General features: G+C 40.3%; 1 protein-coding gene across 1 annotated transcript; it reads right to left on the reverse strand.

Moving 5' to 3' along the window:
- Positions 1-352: 352 nt before the first annotated feature.
- On the reverse strand, positions 353-5,311 carry LOC135468231 (uncharacterized). Its single transcript, XM_064746364.1, has 3 exons — positions 5,000-5,311; positions 2,255-2,313; positions 353-1,904 (listed from the first exon to the last, which is right to left on the reverse strand). The coding sequence occupies exons 1-3, from the start codon at positions 5,142-5,144 to the stop codon at positions 1,482-1,484; spliced, it is 627 nt and encodes a 208-aa protein (XP_064602434.1). The 5' UTR covers positions 5,145-5,311; the 3' UTR covers positions 353-1,481.
- Between the last annotated feature and the right edge of the window lie 15,457 nt (positions 5,312-20,768).

Here is a 20,768-nt window from a genome sequence, read left to right on the forward strand (position 1 = left end):
CCATGTTTTTCATCAATGTGTTCCACAAGTCGTCGGTCCTGTCACGGCTTTATGTCAGTAGGTTTCTCAGGTACCTGACAAAGAGACGGTGGTTTACTCCGGGTATTCGGGTTTCCTCCACCCATGAAACTGAAGTGAAACTGATATGAAATATTGTGTTCTGTGAGGAACGTCATCATAGAGCCTTATTCTCTCATCCGCTGAAACACAGCGAGCTTGGAGCGTAAAGCATTGTCTCACAAATTAATCTATACCGTTTACGGACAGGATTAAAAACAGACAACAAAAACAATACATTTTTTGTCATGGACAGATGTTTATTGTCATCAGCGTAATTTGGCTGACTGACCTTGAGAATTCTCGATGAAAATCTGTTGACTTTAACGCAAGCCAACTCGAAAGCAGAAAAAATCTCTTTCATGTTGGACTGGTATGTTGCCAGACTGGCCTGAGGCGACCTATAAGCACTGAGTTAAGCCCTCCTGCAATGGACATATCAAACAGCGATGTGTGCTCACTGGCTGAAGCTGACCCCGATTGGATCAACGTGGTCCAAGTCGGGTCTGAGCCTTAAAGTGTGTGTAAATGATTGCCGTTTGTCCCCAAAATGTATACACATGACATCATCACAACGAAAACGAAAATTGGTGTACAGGAGAGCTTTCAGGCTGACGTATTTGTGGCGTTTTTTAACAAGTATGTTTTTTTTGGCAAGAAAGCAAATGACTAGGCTTTAGACCATAATGAATTGAGTGGGTCTTTTTATATGTCAATCCTCAACATCTGAGTTTATAAAAAAAACAAACAGGAGAAGTACTAACTGATCAACCACGTGAAACAACTTACATCGTTTAGTACATACACTTTCTTATAAGAAATATTTAGTACAGATATTACTTTCATCAAATTGTGAAATAAATTAAAACAACGTTTAAACAAATACTGGCAATACATGAGGCATAAGTACAGTTATGCCAAGTGACTAATATATAATCTCGTGTTCTAAGAGATCGACAACTTGCCATATATAAATAATTTAACTGCCGTCCAGCGGCAATTAAAAGTATTTAACAGTTCAGTACATGAACAGTTACAAATGCTGTCATCGTTATACGTGTTCCCGGTCCAGCGGGGCTCTGTGAAAAACCTACGGTGGGTCACGTGATGAACTGGGGTCATAGATGAGGGGTCACACAGGGAAGGGTCATTGCTGCTTGAAAACCAGCACATCAAAATGGCGACTGAGATTCTGTCAACGACGCTGTGGTGGAACATCCGGTTAAGACACCATTTCGTTTGTCGGACAACAGAGTGATGGGGGTGACTGAGTGACAGGGACGGGGGTTCCCGATGTGACAGGTCAGCGCCCAGGAGATGGGAATAAGTGCGCGGCAATTCTGGCGCCCTTGCACTTTGCACCACTGTGTGCATCCGCAGAGGGATTAGCTTTTGTTGAGATCACTGATCTTGGGCAGGTCCTCTCATCCTTTGGTCTTCTTACGCTTCAGCGTATCTGATAGTCTCTTGACAAACACTCTAAGTCGGTTATGTTTCTTCTTTCGACGAACATCAATGGCCGATAAAAGAGTTTCATTGAAAATATGCTGAAGTCCATCTCTAGATAACGCCGAACATTCCAAGTAGCAGCTTGCTCCCAGTAATTCGGCCATCTTTTCCGCTTCCTTCTGGGATATGATGGTATCTCGGGGAATATGGTCTGCTTCCCGCAGATCTGTCTGAGTTCCGACCAGTATAACGGGCTTCCTCTTCTTGTTGTAATGTTTTATCTCCGGCATCCACACTGTTTCCACATTCTCAAGGGAATCGGGTTTTACCACCGAGAAGCAGATGATGAATACCTCACACTGAGCGTAGGCAAACGCACGGAGAGATTCGTAGGGCTCCTGAAACAGGAGACATATTATAGCACTTACAACACGGCTCTTATATTCGCAACGACATATTTACAACGTTCTGCTTACATGTAAACACTGCGTGGCGTCAAGCAACCGCTACTTGAAGCAAAAACAAATCATGACGTCTGATCTCCTGACATTTAAATAGAACAGTGCCTAGTAAGTGGTGTGTATTTCCATTACGTAAACAGTGGGTCACAGTCGCCATTGGCTCACCCCGGGCCCTGACAGCTATCATATCATGTGGGACGCTGTCTTATTACTGGCACACGCATATCGCTGCGTCTGTACCATGTGAACAGCTGTAAGTTAATCGAGTGCGTAAGGTTTGCTCTTACCTGGCCCGCAGTATCAAACATGCCCAGTGTCCAGGGTTCGTCATCAACCGTCAGGTCAACTATAAACATAAACAAAAAACATTTATTTTAAAGGTATCAAAAAAGTCCATTATGCTATTCTGTTCAATGTGAATTACCACTGAGAAAATTGTATACAACAGGTATATATATATATATATTACTTTTTGGCCGATTTCTTTGTAGCATAGCTTTTATTGTAATTATGTCCTTTTGTTTTTGGTACCTTTTTGATGCTAATTTTTTGTAATCGTAAATACCTCAGATGATGTGTGATAAGGTCATGATTGCGAAGGTTGTGCACAAGCTCTTTGCAAGGTTGTGCACAAGCTCTTTGCAAGGTTGAGCTTATCGGGCCGGTTTTTTGTTTCATTTGCTTCTCTTTGTAAAAGCCGTCAAAACGCATTATACCTTTAGGCAGTGAGAAACATTCCACGAGGGCATTGTAAGGCCTTGGGGGAGAGCGCGGTCTTCCTGAAGAGATATCTGTCCTCTGACAGTTTCTTGATTTCTTCACAAAGCGGTTAAATTGTAACAAGGGTTTATTAAGTAGTGTAAGACCCTGGATCTGCTCGTCTTAGCTCCAGTGTTCCCTCCGGCCATGAGCTGACCAATCCAACCGTGAACAACTCTTTTACTTTAACATAGTGCTCTCAAAGGAGTTACGTTTCACGTAATGCACCTTAGCACTGCTAATCCCTACTCATCTCAAGAGTGCCAAATCTGAAATGTCTACTGCATGGCCACCTGTCCACATGCCCATATCAGCCAACTAATGTCGTTAATATGAAAGTTACAGATTTGTGTAAGATGAGTGGCGGTCCGTTTGCCAGTCAGAGAGAATCCAGGGACCGTTTAGACCGCTGTCATTCTCAGGTGTAGAGCCCGTGGCGATGAAATCGGCAGTCAGGTGCACGTCAATAGCATTCTCGTCTCCACTTACATTCATGAGAGAGCTACCAACATGTGACATAGCGATCAGCACACCGTGAAATAGACAAGCTGTCAGTTGAAGCTAGTCCGCTATCAAATTCTCTGTATCGCAAATCTCCTCTGCTGTCAATGGGCTAATCCAGTATAGTGCTATGGTACGTGTTTCATAATAAATACTTGTCAGACACTAATGTGATTAATAACATTGTGATAGAGAGAGTGGTGTTTTATATAGATGTTAACGAGAGGTTAATTAGACAGGTGCCCTTAAGCGGAGGGGGTGGGGGACAATACGTCAACTGTCTATGATGCATTAATTCCTCAATTATTCTGATCTTCCGCCTTGGGGGTCGCGTTGAATAATTCCAAAATCTGTGGTTGTTTTGACACATCAGCAGTGAAACTACGACGGATGCTTAAGCATGCATATAGAGTCAGTCCTAGTCCACAGGGAGGCGGGCTAATGGGACTGAGAGCTGAAGAGTAGGGTGGGGTGAGGTGAGGGTTGAGTGCGGCACAAAGACTAATTCCTACTTGGTACACAGACGTCGGTAATAGTTGAAGATCACCCCACGGCGTGCTGAGCACACAGGGACACTCACTCTGCACTGTCCTGGCTTATGTAATGGGGCAGTGTCTGGCAGGACTTCATTATGGCACGTTGTTGCCCTACACAAGATAACTTAAGGCCTTTGTCCATCCGCCAGCCTAGAAGGTTCCTTTGCGACACGTCAGATGTAGCTGTTTTCTGTGGCTTAACCCTTTATAGAGCCATCGCGAAGCCAAACTCTCTAAAAAAAATGGCTTTAATGTTTATAAACTTCTCTGGAAATTTAAAATCACTTTCCCCGAGACTGAACATATTTTCCTCTCACCGAATTCTTCCACGCACATGAGCTTGTACGTGTTGAGGGCAATTAAACCAAAATAAAAAAGAAAAATATAAAACAGGGCAACAACCACAGCTACGAAACTTTAGTATACTGTCTCCGTTAATAATGCTGATCTACCTTAAAACGTGTAGTTTACGCTTTCAGTTTTGGACTTACACTAAAGTACAATTAGGTCACTATTCTCTTACTTAGGTTCGGCAAATAAACATTCGCTGAATTCGTCATCTATAAACAATGCCAGCCTGGTTGTATATGGTGTGTAAGCATCTTGATTTTGTCAACTTCGTATGTAATCGTTACAATCAGTCCCGCTGTGTGTAGTTACGTGCTCAGCGCGCTCAGAGCGAACAGCCCGCGGTTGACCCTATCACATACACACGGTGCTATCAGCAACAAGCCTATTATACGTGCTGTCCCCATTATATGACTGTATGGTCTTTCTTCATCTCGCCCTTCATTGCTTTCATATATAGTTATTGATCACTTTGTTTCTCCTTTTTTAGCTTCTTTTGTTTCTTTTTTTTTCTTTTTGTTATCAGTTTGCTTTTTTTCAGTGAAGATATGTGATTACCAAATGATATAAGGTCAAAGCCCTACTGATTGATTAGAACACACTGTCATCGACTTAGAGGTCCTGATGACAGGTGTCTTTATGTCTTGTCTGTAATGTGTGTGAATCTCCAGTAGTAAATACACATGCATCTAGGGCTGTGCCCACTGTATTTTGCTGGTTTTAAGGAGTAAGTTTCAAACTTCTGTGCAACATTTCGATTCCACCACACAACATAATAACATGCACAAGTAGCTAAGATCTTTTAAACCAGGGATCGCGCCAAATGCTCTTCATCACATTATCATGCATATAATTGGCTAAAACAGGGATTAAGCAAATAATAATTACCGGCATATGTGTCGAAAATGGTAGATTCTGTTTCCTCCGGGAATTCTCTGTTGGCGTAACTGAGTGCCATGCAGGTCTTCCCGACACCCTCGTCTCCAACGATCACACACTTCACACAGCCTGGGTCTACTTCTTCCGTAGGCATTGTCAAAAGTTACAGGTAAAACAAGTAATAAATATATCTAAGGTAAATCCCACTTGCCGGTGTTAGATCTTCAGATATAGGTAAGTAACGGTGATTTTCTCCTATAGTCGCGTCTGGCAGATCTGAATGACAAACGATTGCTCTTAGCACACGACCGTTCCCACTGAGATAACATAGACTAGTGATAGCTGTTCAACACAGCACTCGGTTTTCCTTTCTCTCTTATACGCCCGTCTATTTTTAGCTGGTGAGCCGCGTGACGTATCGGGAAGCCTGCCAATGATTGTGGGTGAAGGAAGACGGTATCGCAGTGAGTAAGCCGGGAAAACCTCGTGGTTGTCCTTACCTCAGCTGACTGCGCCGTGACTGTTCGGATCTCCTCTGTGATCACTGGACAGTTTGATATTTGAACTTTATACCTGTGGACACTTGTCCCAAGGATAATAAACTGTATTGCAACAGGTGAAATCCTGGCGTTAAAATTCACACCACGTGAGTCTAAACATCGTATCTACCGCTGTATCCCTGTAGATATCTATAAGACAAATTCTCTGTATAATACATGTATGTATGTATGTATATTTAATGTTATTGGAATAAATCAGTGATTTACAAGAATAAACAGAATAAATCAGTGATTCACAAGGATAAACAGAGATAAACATACACTTTTAAACCTTAGAAACATTTCTGGAAAATTCGGTAAATTTATTACCATTTGGAATGCTACTTTAGCCTTGTATTTCCGGATTGATTCCTAATGTTTAAATTCCCATGGTTACTTCAGTCTTATCACGTCATGGATATGGATAAAAGACCAAACTGAACTTATGAATCAGGTGATAAGCAGCTGCGATTTATAAATCCTATAAAACCCTTTAATCAGACTATATAGATTAATATCTGTTCAAAAAATGAGTATATTGTGATTTTTAACAGCAGAAAATGGAGAATATTTCAGCCTATAAGCAGCGCTTGTACATAAGCAGTCATGTATATACAGATATATTATTTATTTATTTATTTATTTGATTGATGTTTACGCCATAGTCAAGAGTATTTCACTTATACGACGACGGCCAGCGTTGTGATAGGAGGAAATAGGCCAGAGTCCGGGGAAATCCACGACCATCCACAGGTTGCTGGCACAAATATATTACAAAGAATAACAAAAAAGTACACGACTTAGATGAACATAGGCGGGCTACGCGCCTCTTTGAATATGGATATGGATTTGACATACCTGTGCATAATGAGGTTAAGAAATAACTAAACTCGGTTTATAGGTGATGCGAGACGTTTCAAGTGAACACGTGGGCCATGACTACAGATATAGCTAGCTTTTGTAGTTCATACAAACATAGAATACCGGACTTACCATGATCTATGACTTCATCATGACATATAAAATACATGTCAACATATACACACATTTTTGTAATGACTGACCGTCAGATCCCGCTCAAAGCTGCACACCCATGTCGGCGGGGTAGCTAGCATGAAGAATAAATAACTTGGGTCAGTCGCTTGGTATAATACATCTATAGTGTATGCGCTGTTGATTGTCAGTTGGCGGGCAGTCGATGGCCGGTATAGACTGAGATTTGCGGATAATCAACGCATACATTTACCAAACAAAACAAGGAGAAACTATAGATATAACATACATTACTGTGAACCCCTCTCAGCTGAACTTATTTAGTGCATAAACATGAATCTATGTTTGGCTTAACACGGGTGGATTGACATTAAACACAAAGTTATCTTCTATCGTTCCTAATGAGGACAAGTTCATGGTGCTCACATGTAGGCCTGTATGTGTACTCTGCAAGCAGTGTTGTCTTTATGTATATAGCACTTTTTCATTGAACAATCTTCGATTAGTTAGAGGAATAATACCAGACTCTCTTAGCTAATCCATAGTCAAGCTCATTCTGCAAAAAGACACCATCTCGACTCAAATTGCTGTGGTGACTCTTTCAAAAAAAACATACATTGCTTTCATAGCAGAAGGAAATTGGAAATCGCAAACATGTTGTTTAGCTCGAGTTTAAATCACTGGAATAACCTAATATCGTATGGCTGATTTCCTCAACATATACAAACATGTCGACAGCCCATAATGGCACTTTAGTGCCGTTCAGGAAGCACTTGTGTAGAACTATCAGTTAAGTGAGGGCTAGGGGTTTGTTTTCACAACGCTGGTTTTGAAATGCCCATTGACGTCACTGTCAAATAACTGATGACTAAAAATTGTACGAACTTTTGTAGGGTCCTGTCATACGCAACAGCGCATGCATGGGGATTCTGCTATAACGGAGGCATCTAAATTTTCGTTATCATAGGCTTACACACAAACAAACACTATTTCCGGAAGTGGGAAGTCGAGGCACACGCTGTTATCATCTAAGTCGGATTACCAGAATTAAGACAATGATGAAACAAACAAATAAACAAAACTGTATATTCATTAAGGAAAAGATGTAATTGGTTTAAGACAGTTTTTGTCATATCATGTTCTTAAACAATACTTAATGGATTCAAATGGCTGTGGCGGAAGAGAGTTATAATTGAGGAAGCTGTTAACTCCAGCTGCCGTGTGCGCGTATTTGTATAGGCCTATATGGAAAAGGGGTTATCCCTTGATGAGCTTGTGTTGGGTAGTGAAATATTTTCTGTATAGTTCCAAATGAATATTTATTATGGTATTATTTTTTTTCAAAGCTTTCAACATTTTTTGGGGATCAGTGGTATTGTTATTTCATTTAGAGAATGCAGAAGAATAACAGCTTAAAAGCCTTTGGATGAGGGAACTTATTGTTTCTCTTCACGATAAAACCTTAATGTATGCATCTAGGCTTATAAACCTAGCTTACAAAAGTAGTTGTAGGGCCTCACTCTCTCAGATGTTCAAAGTACTGACAAGAGGCGACTATCAGACCTTTGAGCGATGAGGTCGCGTGTTCGAATCTAACTGATGACTTCAAAAAGGTTTTGCCCAGTACTCCGCTTTCATTCACATATGAACTTGACTGCCATTGTACATTTATGAGTGAAAATGATCAAGGCGCTAAATAAAATTAACTTCTTAGTTAGAGTTGCATGTAAAGCGTAAAAATGAACCTGACAACCCAGACAAACGGAAGAATGTAACAAGCACAGATATATTCTACTTCATACAGAATTACATAGAGTATTCCCGTCTTTATGTGTTTATAATACGCGGTGAGTGATTAAAGCTCCTCATGTACACGAGCTAGAGTCTAAGACACGACTCACAGTTACAGCAAATAGGAAGCTCCGATCGCCAGTTGAATCTAGTCAGAGAGAAAAAAGTGTACACTGAGCATAAGATTCATTAATTTCATTGATATTTTTTCATTTCCTGGAACTATTGCCAAGTGTGCCGAGGCCTTTCATCGTGCCCTCGATGACCTGGGGAAGTGGGACAGACTAGCGACTAGGTTGGGTATGGTGTAATCTTTGATGAAGGAATTCCTGCCCCACGTGATGGTAGAGGAGAGACCGTGCTGGAACTCATTGCCCCCTGGTCTCCCAGTACCACAAGCTTCGCAGATATATACCTGCCAACACCTTCAAATATTTGACCTGGCACGGATTCTCGGGAGGGATCAGCGTCTTGATTCCTCCCCCTCCAACAGTTACCTGCTGGGAGGGCCAATGCTGCAGTAAGAGTAACTCGATCAAGTACCCATCCGGCAAAACATTCCTTCATTAATGTCCTAATTAATGGGCTCAGATTCTCCCCCGGGGAAGTTGTTAAAATTCTAGATCGGGATTTCGTGTCATTCCACAAGCTATGCCTGACCCAGAGTTCTGGCCGCTTGTCACACTCCCCTCCTCCCCAAACGCACAACCCTGCTTCACCCCACGCAGAGACCAGTTGAACCAAATTGGTTAGGATCTATGAGTACTGGTCAAGTATTTTAGCACCATTTTCTTCAGGTCGTGCTTATACGATCTGTTGATTTGTTTTCTGTTGAAGTATTTTCCTCAGGTGTGTCAAATGATCTGCAGACGCGTTTTGTTCGATGGTTAAACTTTTAACTCCTAGGTTAACTTATAGATAGTCAGGATATGGAATTAGAAAACACATAAGCGAATTCCGCTAATTACCATTTCATGCGAGCCTTCAAAGCGATCTCACATACCACTGGTTGAAGCTAGCTTCTAAGGTACAGTGTGTCACACTTTTCACGCCAATTTTCACAATCGAACTCGAGGTATGTTTGCTAAGTTATAGATCAGAATCGAGGGGGCGAAGATGGTGATGTGGGAGTAGAGTTTTTGTTGTCTTTTTAAGGAGGTGGGGGCGGGCTGTCCCTATTATCTAACCGCGCATGTGTGGGTACTGAACTCCTGTACTATTCTTATACGCCTACCAAAGGAGGTGATGGTGGTGACGACGATCATGGTGATGTTGCCGATGATGATGTGATGATGGTGGTGACGACGATCATGGTGATGGTGATGACGATGAGGATGATGATGACGACGACGACGATCATGGTGATGCTGCCAATGATGATGATGGTGATACTGATGATGTTAACTATCATCCTTTGTCGTGAAAGGACCATAAATGATAACTACAATTTATGTGTGAGGGTGTGTCTGTGAAACAACTGTCTAAATTTTCATCTTTTTGGCTATGTATCTGTATCTGTAGAATTCAAACTGTTTTCGGAGTTTTTGAGTGAAGCGCCTCAGCGAATTGAAGCAATGTGGCGTCATAGGTGAAGTGTCCATTTGGCTCAGTAACATAGCTGAGTGTGTGAGAGAGGGCTACATACTGTACTTATGATAATTACGAAACAGCTAGACCTGTATATTATGGATCACCAATCAAATAGATAGATTAAATAAATATACAATAGGTGCATTCCTGAGTACGGCGTTAAACACCGATCAGGTAAATATACGAACAGGCTATAGATGCTGAAAAACTATCCAGCTGAGGATCAACAATCTGTAAGATACTGTGTTACGGCTGTTCTCGTTCATTACAGCATTTATTACCCTAGTTATCCCACTACATGGCTAAATATAGTGGGACAAGCAGTCCTCTACATACATGTGGTAGATGAATAACCTTATTAATAGAGCATGTCTCACAACTCCTCAAGTACTCGCTGTATACCCAGATGACCACAAGCGGAAACTAATTATATAGGATGAGAGCTGAAGATACCGAGGGTACATTCACAAAATAACTCCGTTACATATGTATATACATTCCATCCCACACATGTTTGGGGGAATCCGGCGAAAACATCCAGCAAACAGACAAGGCAATTATATACAAACGTATAGAATCAGTAACCGAAGCCAGGCTTAGAGAAAAGAGATGAGTACAGAGGCTCGGTAGGATGGGCGAAGTCTTTATAAAACCGGAGGCACGCGGGTACGTGTATTACAGTCCTCAGATAGGGAGATATAGCACTGATGCTTCCAGTCGGATAGCTTTCTTTTCAACAAAATCAAGAAGTAAATGCAAAAATAAAATATAACATTTTTTTTCAAGGGAAGACATCAAAATGGGACAATAGCGTTGAGTATATTATTTATTTATTTAATTTATTGTTATTTAATGATTTATTTAATTTAGTGTTTTTTAATATAAAACTCATGCAGGAATTTTTTACCTATGTAGTGTTAGCTGGAGTTTCCGGATTGTACCACTCACCTCTGGCGACTTTCTGGTGAATGTTCCCACCCGTGGCATATGTTGTGTTAGTACAAGCAAACATCGTGTAAGACGACCATGCACTTCTTATGCCCAAGGCCCATATATAATAGGGAAATTTGTTCGAGTATCTGCGTGTATATATATGTTCATACAGTAACTGAGTTAATGAATTACAACCAAATTAAGTTTTAAGTTACGAAGTGCACGATTGTGAATTTTGTCCTGCATGCACCCACTGAGCCCTTACCTGTGCCCGAAGGAATTAGGGTAATTCAACTTACCCTGCCATCGTATTGATAATCAGAGTTGTCTTATTGGCGATACCATTAGGCTTACTGCAAAATACAGATGTACATATGATGATTCTGGACGTTAAGGAAACTATGTATATGGTGTGATGGACGTTAAGGAAACTATGTATATGGTGTGATGAACGTTAAGGAAACTATGTATGTGGTGTGATGGACGTTAAGGAAACTGTGTATATGGTGTGATGAACGTCAAAGAAACTGTGTATATGGTGTGATGAACGTCAAAGAAACTGTGTATATGGTGTGATGGACGTTAAGGAAATTATGTATGTGATGTGATGGACGTTAAGGAAACTGTGTATATGGTGTGATGGACGTTAAGGAAACTATGATATATGGTATGATGGACGTTAAGGAAACTATGATACATGGTGTAATAGACGTTAAGGAAACTATGTATTTGGTGTGATGGGCGTTAAGGAAACTATGATACATGGTGTAATAGACGTTAAGGAAACTATGTATTTGGTGTGATGGGCGTTAAGGAAACTATGATACATGGTGTAATAGACGTTAAGGAAACTATGTATTTGGTGTGATGGACGTTAAGGAAACTATGTTTCACGTGAAATTAATCACGCAAATGATGTAATTAAAATCACGACCTGCATTTTGCCGGGGGTATTTACTAAACTAAGCCAAGTATTAACCTTAGTCAGGGGTTATGTACTAAAACAAGCTAGGTATCAACCTTAGTTCGGGGTTATGTACTAAAACAAGCCAAGTATTAACCTTAGTCCGGGGTTATGTACTAAAACAAGCCAAGTATTAACCTTAGTCCGGGGTTATATACTAAAACAAGCCAGGTATCAACCTTAGTTCGGGATTATGTACTAAACTAAGCCAAGTATTAACCTTAGTCCAGGGTTATGTACTAAAACAAGCCAAGTATTAACCTTAGTCAGGGGTTATATACTAAAACAAGCCAGGTATCAACCTTAGTTCGGGATTATGTACTAAACTAAGCCAAGTATTAACCTTAGTCAGGGGTTATGTACTAAAACAAGCTAGGTATCAACCTTAGTTCGGGGTTATGTACTAAAACAAGCCAAGTATTAACCTTAGTCCGGGGTTATGTACTAAAACAAGCCAAGTATTAACCTTAGTCCGGGTTATATGCTAAAACAAGCCAGGGATCAACCTTAGTTCGGGATTATGTACTAAAACAAGCCAAGTATTAACCTTAGTCCAGGGTTATGTACTAAAACCAGCCAGGTATCAACCTTAGTTCGGGGTTATGTACTAAAACAAGCCAGGTATTAACCTTAGTCCAGGGTTATGTACAAAAACAAGGCAGGTATTAACCTTAGTCCAGGGTTATGTACTAAAACAAGCCAAGTATTAACTTTAGTCCGGGGTTATGTACAAAAACAAGCCAGGTATTAACCTTAGTCCGGGGTTATGTACTAAAACAAGCCAAGTATTAACTTTAGTCCGGGGTTATGTACTAAAACAAAACTAGCATTATAATATTTAAGCCTGGCTTAATTATCAATACCTTTAATACTTAACTTTTTGGCCTTACAAACTGACAAAAAACGATTAATTTCTTGTTCATTAACTGAGCATATGGCTAGGCTGGCCATTTACAATGTTATATAGTATACAGGGTGGAGCAAAAGTCTGGACCCACAGGCAATTTACTATATAACAATTTACAGTTTACAATAAGTGTTCGAACTGACTTCCACCTTCCTTCAAACACTTTCTTACTCGGGAGACACATGATATATGCACATTTCGAAGCACAGAGCTATTCTCTCTTATGGTTTCAATTTCTTGTGTGGTGTTATCTTTTAGTGCTTGTAATGTTCTTGGTTTGTTAGAATAAACCACTGGTTTAAGATGTCCCCATAAGAAAAGGGCTTAAATCCGGAATTGTCAGCTTCTCTGCCATCGGTAACAATCTGAAAGATAATAAATAAAATTATTCATGATACTTATGTTAAAAATAAATGAAAACTAATTCAATAGTAAACTGCCTATGGTTCCAGACTTTTGCTCCACCGCGTGCCGCGTAATCAGAAGCTTTTATGTAGATACTTTCGAAGAACCGTACTCTACAGCCTTTAACATAGGCGATAACTTTAACAAAAAAGGTTGCACCTGTAATCAAAAGATGTATTGTACATATTCTTCATGTGCATAAATATATCACTCAACAGTGAAAAAAGAAGCGCTGGCCCTCCGCGCCAAAAATACCTTGTCCAATGCGGGCGCGTTTTCAAATCCACGAAATTCTATTTTTTCTTTTTTTTTTTGTACTTTGCTTTTTAAAACGGCTTTTCATTTTCCGGTTATCGCGATTCTTGAATAGGAAATATTGACCAGTACGTAATCATGCATTGCCGCAATGACTCTAGCAATGGTAGCCGTGGCTTCCTTAACGTCCATCACAACATATGTGTATAAGTGAAATATTCTTGAGTACGGCGTAAAACACCAATCAAATAAATAAATAACACAGCATATGTACGTATTCTGTACTTTGCAATCCTGTTGTATCGCCAATAAGGCGTAAACGATGTGTTTGTATGATTACTGAATTACGTGTGAGGCATAAATCTACAACATACAAGACTAAATACAGCACAAAAAGTAATGCCCAAGCAACCAAGACAGAATCATGGCAACTGGTGCACACGTTACCGCTGGAATGCAGGCTCTTGTCATTTTACCTGAGTTATTTAGGGTTTTATTCTAACCAATCATGTAACGGCTAAAATAAATAGTTTCTAACGTTATACTTTAAAAACCTGCATATACTTCAGGCACTCATGATTGAGCAATTGTGCCACATACCGTCCAGCCCGTGTAAATGGTCTCAGATCCATATAAGCATTCAATCGCCAATACAGGTGCTTAACTTGTCCAGTCTGTGTGTGATGAAGCAACCATAAAAATATTGGCATGTATAGGTTTATCTATAGGATGGGGGCTCATAAAGACTGTACACCCGAAAATGCACAGAATCACGCCTTTAATGATCAGGACACTGATTCAAAATAACTCTCCAACAAAGCTGGTAAAGGATTGCTCCGCTTAGTGTGATGACGTGTGTAATGCGTAACAAAGACCATGGCGAAAGTCAGCGTAAGCATTGTGTAAACTGACAGAAAACTTTTGCAAACTTAGCCGAGAAAAACTTTGCCCTTTGCTTTGGCGTGTGAAAGCATGTTGAGCTATTGTCAGTGTTTGATCTGTAATCACAGTGTGTACAGAGCTGACTACGTTCGCACTGCTAATGTGCAGCACATGCCTCTACATAGTTTACATAAGTAAAGCTGTGTCAGCTGTAAAACTCAGGGATATGTACCCACAATTTGTTTATTCTAACACAGAAAACACATGTCCGTGATTGTCTTGCGTTGTTGTTGTTGCCTTCTATGAGCGCAAGTGTGAATGGGATATAGCCAATGTATAACTGAACAAATTATCTTCAGATGAAATGTAAACCGAAAGATGTTGTTGCTGTTTTTAAATGACAGCGAGTAACTGAACAAAAACAACTTTCACATAAAAATAATAACCACCCTAGGACGTTCTATTTACCTTTTATTTGAAAAATCCCTATGAAAATAAATGAAGGACTCAATGCCTGGGATACCTGCTATGCCTTCCAGTATCAATCTTACTGCACAAGGAAAGTTTTGTTGATGTGTGGAGGAGGCAGCTGATGGTAATGTGTTGTGTGGAGGAGACAGCTGATGATAATGTGTTGTGTGGAGGAGCCAGCTGATGATAATATGATAATTAGTGGTGCCAAGTGATGTGTGGAGGAGACAGCTGATGATAATGTGTTGTGTGGAGGAGCCAGCTGATGATAATATGATAACTAGTGGCGCCGAGTGATGTGTGGAGGAGCCAGCTGATGATAATGTGTTGTGTGGAGGAGCCAGCTGATGATAATATGATAACTAGTGGCGCCGAGTGATGTGTGGAGGAGGCAGCTGATGATAATGTGTTGTGTGGAGTTTGTATCTTTATTGTGCAATTATGTGTTACCCTTACCCAAAGTAGCTATGGACCCTGAATGCTCCTTTACTGGCTCTGACTTTTAAATGATGTATCCTCAGCTGATTGTCATTGCAAAGTTCGTTTTCTAATCAAAGTGTGCCAGTCATCCTGTTACTCCGATTGTGTTTGTATATGACATTCTAATCTTTGTGGATTTTCAGCAAATGCAAATGTTCTGGTGTATCACAACCCAGTCTATGACTATACATGTAACTGACAAAAATCTCTCAGCTCATTGGCTTATCGGCTTATCGGACAGACCTACGGTCCAACAGCCCCGCGGCACTGGGCATTCATTACACACATACAACGGTACCTCAGCTCATATACTAAATGTGATACATGCATATTCAAAAAGCAAAGCAATTCCCCCAGGATATGTGGGCACATGGATGTGGTGCACCGGGAACATTGGGTTTAATACCGGCTTGCTGCTCACGTGCATTCAGATTACCTTGGACCAATCAATGAATCCACAGATCTGTGCAGAATCACTTAATAAACTGTATACGCATGTGCATGGATACTATATGCAACAAATACATATTTGCCTATGTTGTTCACACAGTTTTATTTGCTATACCAAATAAAGGCAGGGACCTATAATACCTTTAATAGACACACACACATATATATAAGCTGAATTTAACAGAAAAGACATCTAATAACGTAATCTTAATCATGTAGGAAGAGGGGTAGAAAAATATCAGAACGGCCACTGCCAGTTTGTTCTGGCGAGCTTTGTAATTCAACTTTAATTTGGAATTGTTATTACGCCATATGATACCCGAATTATATATTATATACATGTTTGAGAAACCAGAAACATGATCTCGTGTCCCACTCCTACGGATGAATGGAAACACTTTTCGCGTGGTGTCAACGGAATAATTATAGATATAATTCGCGCCTGCTTTTCAAATGTTAACATGTTAAGACGTATGTTTTGCTTACTTATGTGTTTTAAACTGTCAAATACTTAATCGAGGCATATATACACCCTTGGTATAATGTTGTGTTTTCTTCTTAAAGTTCATAAATTTAGGCCTTTTTTTCATACAGGTACGATTTCAACCGATTCTTTTTCAATCCTGTCAGTTATGGAGCGGACATGTGTCACATCGTTGACATGTTTTCGTCAGGTCCATAACCTATATATGTAAAGCACACATGCAGAGCACATAAAAAGATTAACCTACACGTTGTTATTGCACTGACCAATAACAACCTCTCTCTCTCTCACAAACACAGACTTGTCTAATTATAGCTTAAGCATTTCAATATAACATGGTAAGAAATGGCTGTCTACACCGATGAGAGCATCAATAATTCATCGGAATGACACGATGACAGCTGGTAAGATTTCCGCCAATCCGGATAGGCAGCTTCCCAGTCGTAACCTAATTTTTTGTGGGATAGAGCTCGGTAGAATTAATGTATTGACTGGTGTACGTGTTTTTGTTATACACGTGTTCTCTATTTGCTTCCTTTGTATAGGTCGAGATTAATAAACTATCTATAGCGATTATCCACTCATTAGCGATTGATTTCATGTGTCAGTCATACATAAGAATGTGTTATTTGGATTGTATATATATACAGGTGTATATCTGCCAGAGTAAATGTACTAATCTGGTATTTAAAAATGCACCCATGTATCAGTGGCGTTAAATGCCATAAAACAATCTCAACGAGTCATTGGACTGACGCATATTTTTCTCTGTGTGATCGCTTTTGCATGACAAAACCTCGAGATATATCTTGAGCATTCGCTAACAGTCATCTGGCTTCCAGCACATGCAATGTATATTTTTCCGATGCTTCTGTACGAATAGTCCTAACGGCCAAATACCTGCAGTGGGGAGGCTGGGGTGCATGGTGTTTTTTCCAGGCAACACTTGATCCGGTTCCCTCCATCATGCAAAAACCGGAACTCCATGATACAAATGAAAAAATCCCCAGCGTATACGACGTTAACAAAACAGAAGTCCATAAAAGTATATAAATAAATGAAAGTATGTAATACAAGTCAAGTGTGGATAGTACAACGGGTGGAACGTCAACGCTAAACACATGTAACTATAACTGACTGAGGATTGCATATGTTTGCTCATATTAAGCATATATAGTCACAATTTATTGGGGGGGGGGGGTCTTCCAGGTATATATATATATATACATAATATATGTACATCTTTAAATGTTAAAGACAGACTTGTAAACTCCACGCAGTTGTGGATGAGGACATGTTGTATAATATAACACTATATCTTATGTCTGATTAACATTTTAGGTGTTGATCAGTTCCACATTACAAATATTATAATCTAAAAGATCTTCCAACACACTCATTACGCGCAGTAGCTTCTACAAAGTCAGTACTCACATTCTACAGTATTTAACTCACTGTGAAAACGTTAACATTTGTGTTGTAAGAGGCAAAACTGGACTGTGTTTGCAAATTTGAATTTAAGTTGTGACCTCTGTATACCAGAATTACATAAAATTGGGTTTTGCCTCTGAATATTAGACTCTACAGACGTACGTTGATCCTAATGATTTCGTTGCTACTTGGGATTAACCTATTGTATGTTCACGCTTTTATTGCCCGCAGCATGCAGGCAATATCAACGCATGCATATATTTTCGCGTCGCGGAGCGTGTTTTCACCCATGGAGGACAAATGTGATTTTGCTTTCTATTACATGACACCAAGCCTTATTAACATGTGGCTCCCCTGTACGGCTTATCTTGTTTGCCGGAAGTCAGACGCAGTTCACATAGATCCAGTCAATCACAAAGACTTAGGGCTGCACGACTGATCGTTTTACAGAAGCCATATTGTTTGTATGCGTGCAGCGAATTGATTGCTCTATATAAGGCATTGGTAGTAAACACAACGTTCACTGAGTTCACTTCGACATTTCCTATATAACCTACGAGGTCATCAGCACGAGCAAACGTGATGAGTATATGAAAACAAACAAATCATGATGAGTATATGGGGAACAAACAAATCATGATGAGTATATGGGGAACAAACAAATCATGATCAGTATATAGGGAACAAACAAAGCATGATGAATAATTGGTAAACAAACAAATCATGATGTGTATATGGGGAACAAACAAAACATGATGAATATATGGGGAACAAACAAATCATGATGAGTATATGGGGAACAAACAAATCATGATGAGTATATGGGGAACAAACAAATCATGATGAGTATATGGGGAACAAACAAAACATGATGTGTATATGGGGAACAAACAAATCATGATGAGTATATGGGAAACAAACAAATCATGATGAGTATATACGAACAAAAAAATATAATGAATATATGAGGAACAGACAAACCATCCCGATGACATCAGGATATAGATTATGACATCTTGTGACACCTGGGAATTAAGAGCTCTTCCCACATCAAACTATGGTTGGGAGGAATATTCGAGGATTAACTAACTGTAATTTTATTGGTCAGATATTTTAAACTCGGGGAAAAGCCTTGATGTCGTCATGGCATCTGAAATTTTGTAATTTTCAAAATTGTAACTTAGCATTCAAACTGAGCGAAAACTCACGTCTATTAATTACTCCGGAAGGCCTCTTGTCCTCCAGCACCCAGCAAAACTCAGTGCAGTATTTGCCCTATTTTATGGTATATTTTCAACCAGGCGATAATGCTTACAAACGATGCAAATGTTTTACGAAGCCATGTCTTCATGTTTTCTATCACAAAGAACGTAAGAATATATAAATACCTAGTTTACCTACATTTTTATCATAATGGTGGATAGGAATTCCTGTTCCGATATGTGGATGCTTCTAGCTCCCCGTTGTGATGATCTCCATCTTAGTATACAAATTTTGTGGGCACAAAAATTAGTGAACCTGTTGGGATTAAGCCAGCCGTTGGCTGCGTTATATTAATTGGTCGAAATGGCATTTAGAATATGTCTCTAGACGTCTGGAATCTCGGAGCTTCCGGGGCCTGGGCGGGCCCTGGGCCTTCGCCTATCATCGCCTATGGTAGGCGGTCCGCTCGCCACCTCTCCACATCGCTGCCTACAGGGCTGATTAATCTGGTCAATATATAATGAACGTTGTTCAGTTTATCCACATGCGCTATTCGGGCAAATATTTCACAACTCACATAGTGCGTATCGGTATTTCATCGGAAAGTAAGTATAGATATATAAAGTATGGAAGACATCCGAAACCTAAATTTGTGGGAAATGTGCAGTATAGGCGTTCATCTTCACAACCTTTTGGATGGATATTTTTTTCTTAAAATACATTCAAACGCGCGTACGGCTGTGTAGAGACCAAAAGAGCTTACGGGACCTTGCCGGCCCCTGGACCCTCGTCACAATGGTCATAATAATGACCCCCTCCCCCAACCCCCCCCCCCCCCCCCCAACGCTTTTCATTAGCTTCTTACGCCCCTGTTATTGTAAGTAATTATGACTTCAGAAAGCTTGTATTGAATCATGTGAACATTACGAACGGTCCATTACCCAAAAACATTGCAAGGGAATAAGACTGTTCACAGAATGATGTTAGCGCTGATATCATCCCCGCCAGTTGCATAGCGCGAGTTTTGACAGGATAGGATGATATTTCCGCTAAAATCGTTTGTGAGAAAAGTCCCTGGTTTTCGGCTTGACGTCATCAGGTTAACACTCCCGTGACTCTGGAGACATGTGCTTATCCCAGTCACTGTGTATCGACACATAAGTGAGCCATCGCCTTAACATAGGGCAGCCGCCCATTTCAAATCTCAACAGCTGAGAGGTGGAGTTATATAACCGAGGCCCAGGCCTCAATATCATCCAGCCAACACGCGCACATGGCAAGGGTATCAGGTTCACCAAGTCAGATAACATAGCTGTCCTCCCTGTCTCTATCTCCCTGTACCATCTAATCACTCCCACGGGAGGAGGATAAGTTATTAGTGTCACGTGACCAGAAACACGACTGCCACCGACGCAGTGATGCAAACTCAACACAGTGTTCAATTTGATGCGGTCCAGAAAACTTGTATATCTTTTTTTTTTGTTTTTTTTTTCTTTTAAAAATTCAAACAGACCGAGTCCCATATTCATGAAAAAACTGCACTGTAACAGTCGGTAAATAGGTACAAAGGAAAGATAATATAGAGAAAAGTAAAACGTCAGTTTCATAGAATATGCTATTTTATCGTCCGTATTATATGTAAGATTCAAATCTGAAATTAATGTGAATTAATAAAATTAATATTGGTATGACACTTCATGGGCATTCCGGGGCCCTCCATGGCTCAGTTAGTTAGCGCCCTTGCGCAGCGTAATGACCTAGGAGCCTCTCGTTGTGAGTTCAAATCCAGCTCATGCTGGCTTGCTCTCCGACCGTAAGTGGAAAGGTCTATCAACAACTTGCGGATGGTCATGGGTTTTCCCCGGGCTCTGCCCGTTTCCTGCTATCATAATGCTGACCGCCGTCGTATAAGTGAAATATTCTTGAGTACGGCGTAAACACCAATCGCATAAATAAATAAATCATGGGTATTCCCTCTCTGAGGAAGCGAAAGCGTGTGC

This window comes from Liolophura sinensis, chromosome 6, assembly GCF_032854445.1.
Source record: "Liolophura sinensis isolate JHLJ2023 chromosome 6, CUHK_Ljap_v2, whole genome shotgun sequence".
Taxonomy (NCBI): Eukaryota; Metazoa; Mollusca; class Polyplacophora; order Chitonida; family Chitonidae; genus Liolophura; species Liolophura sinensis.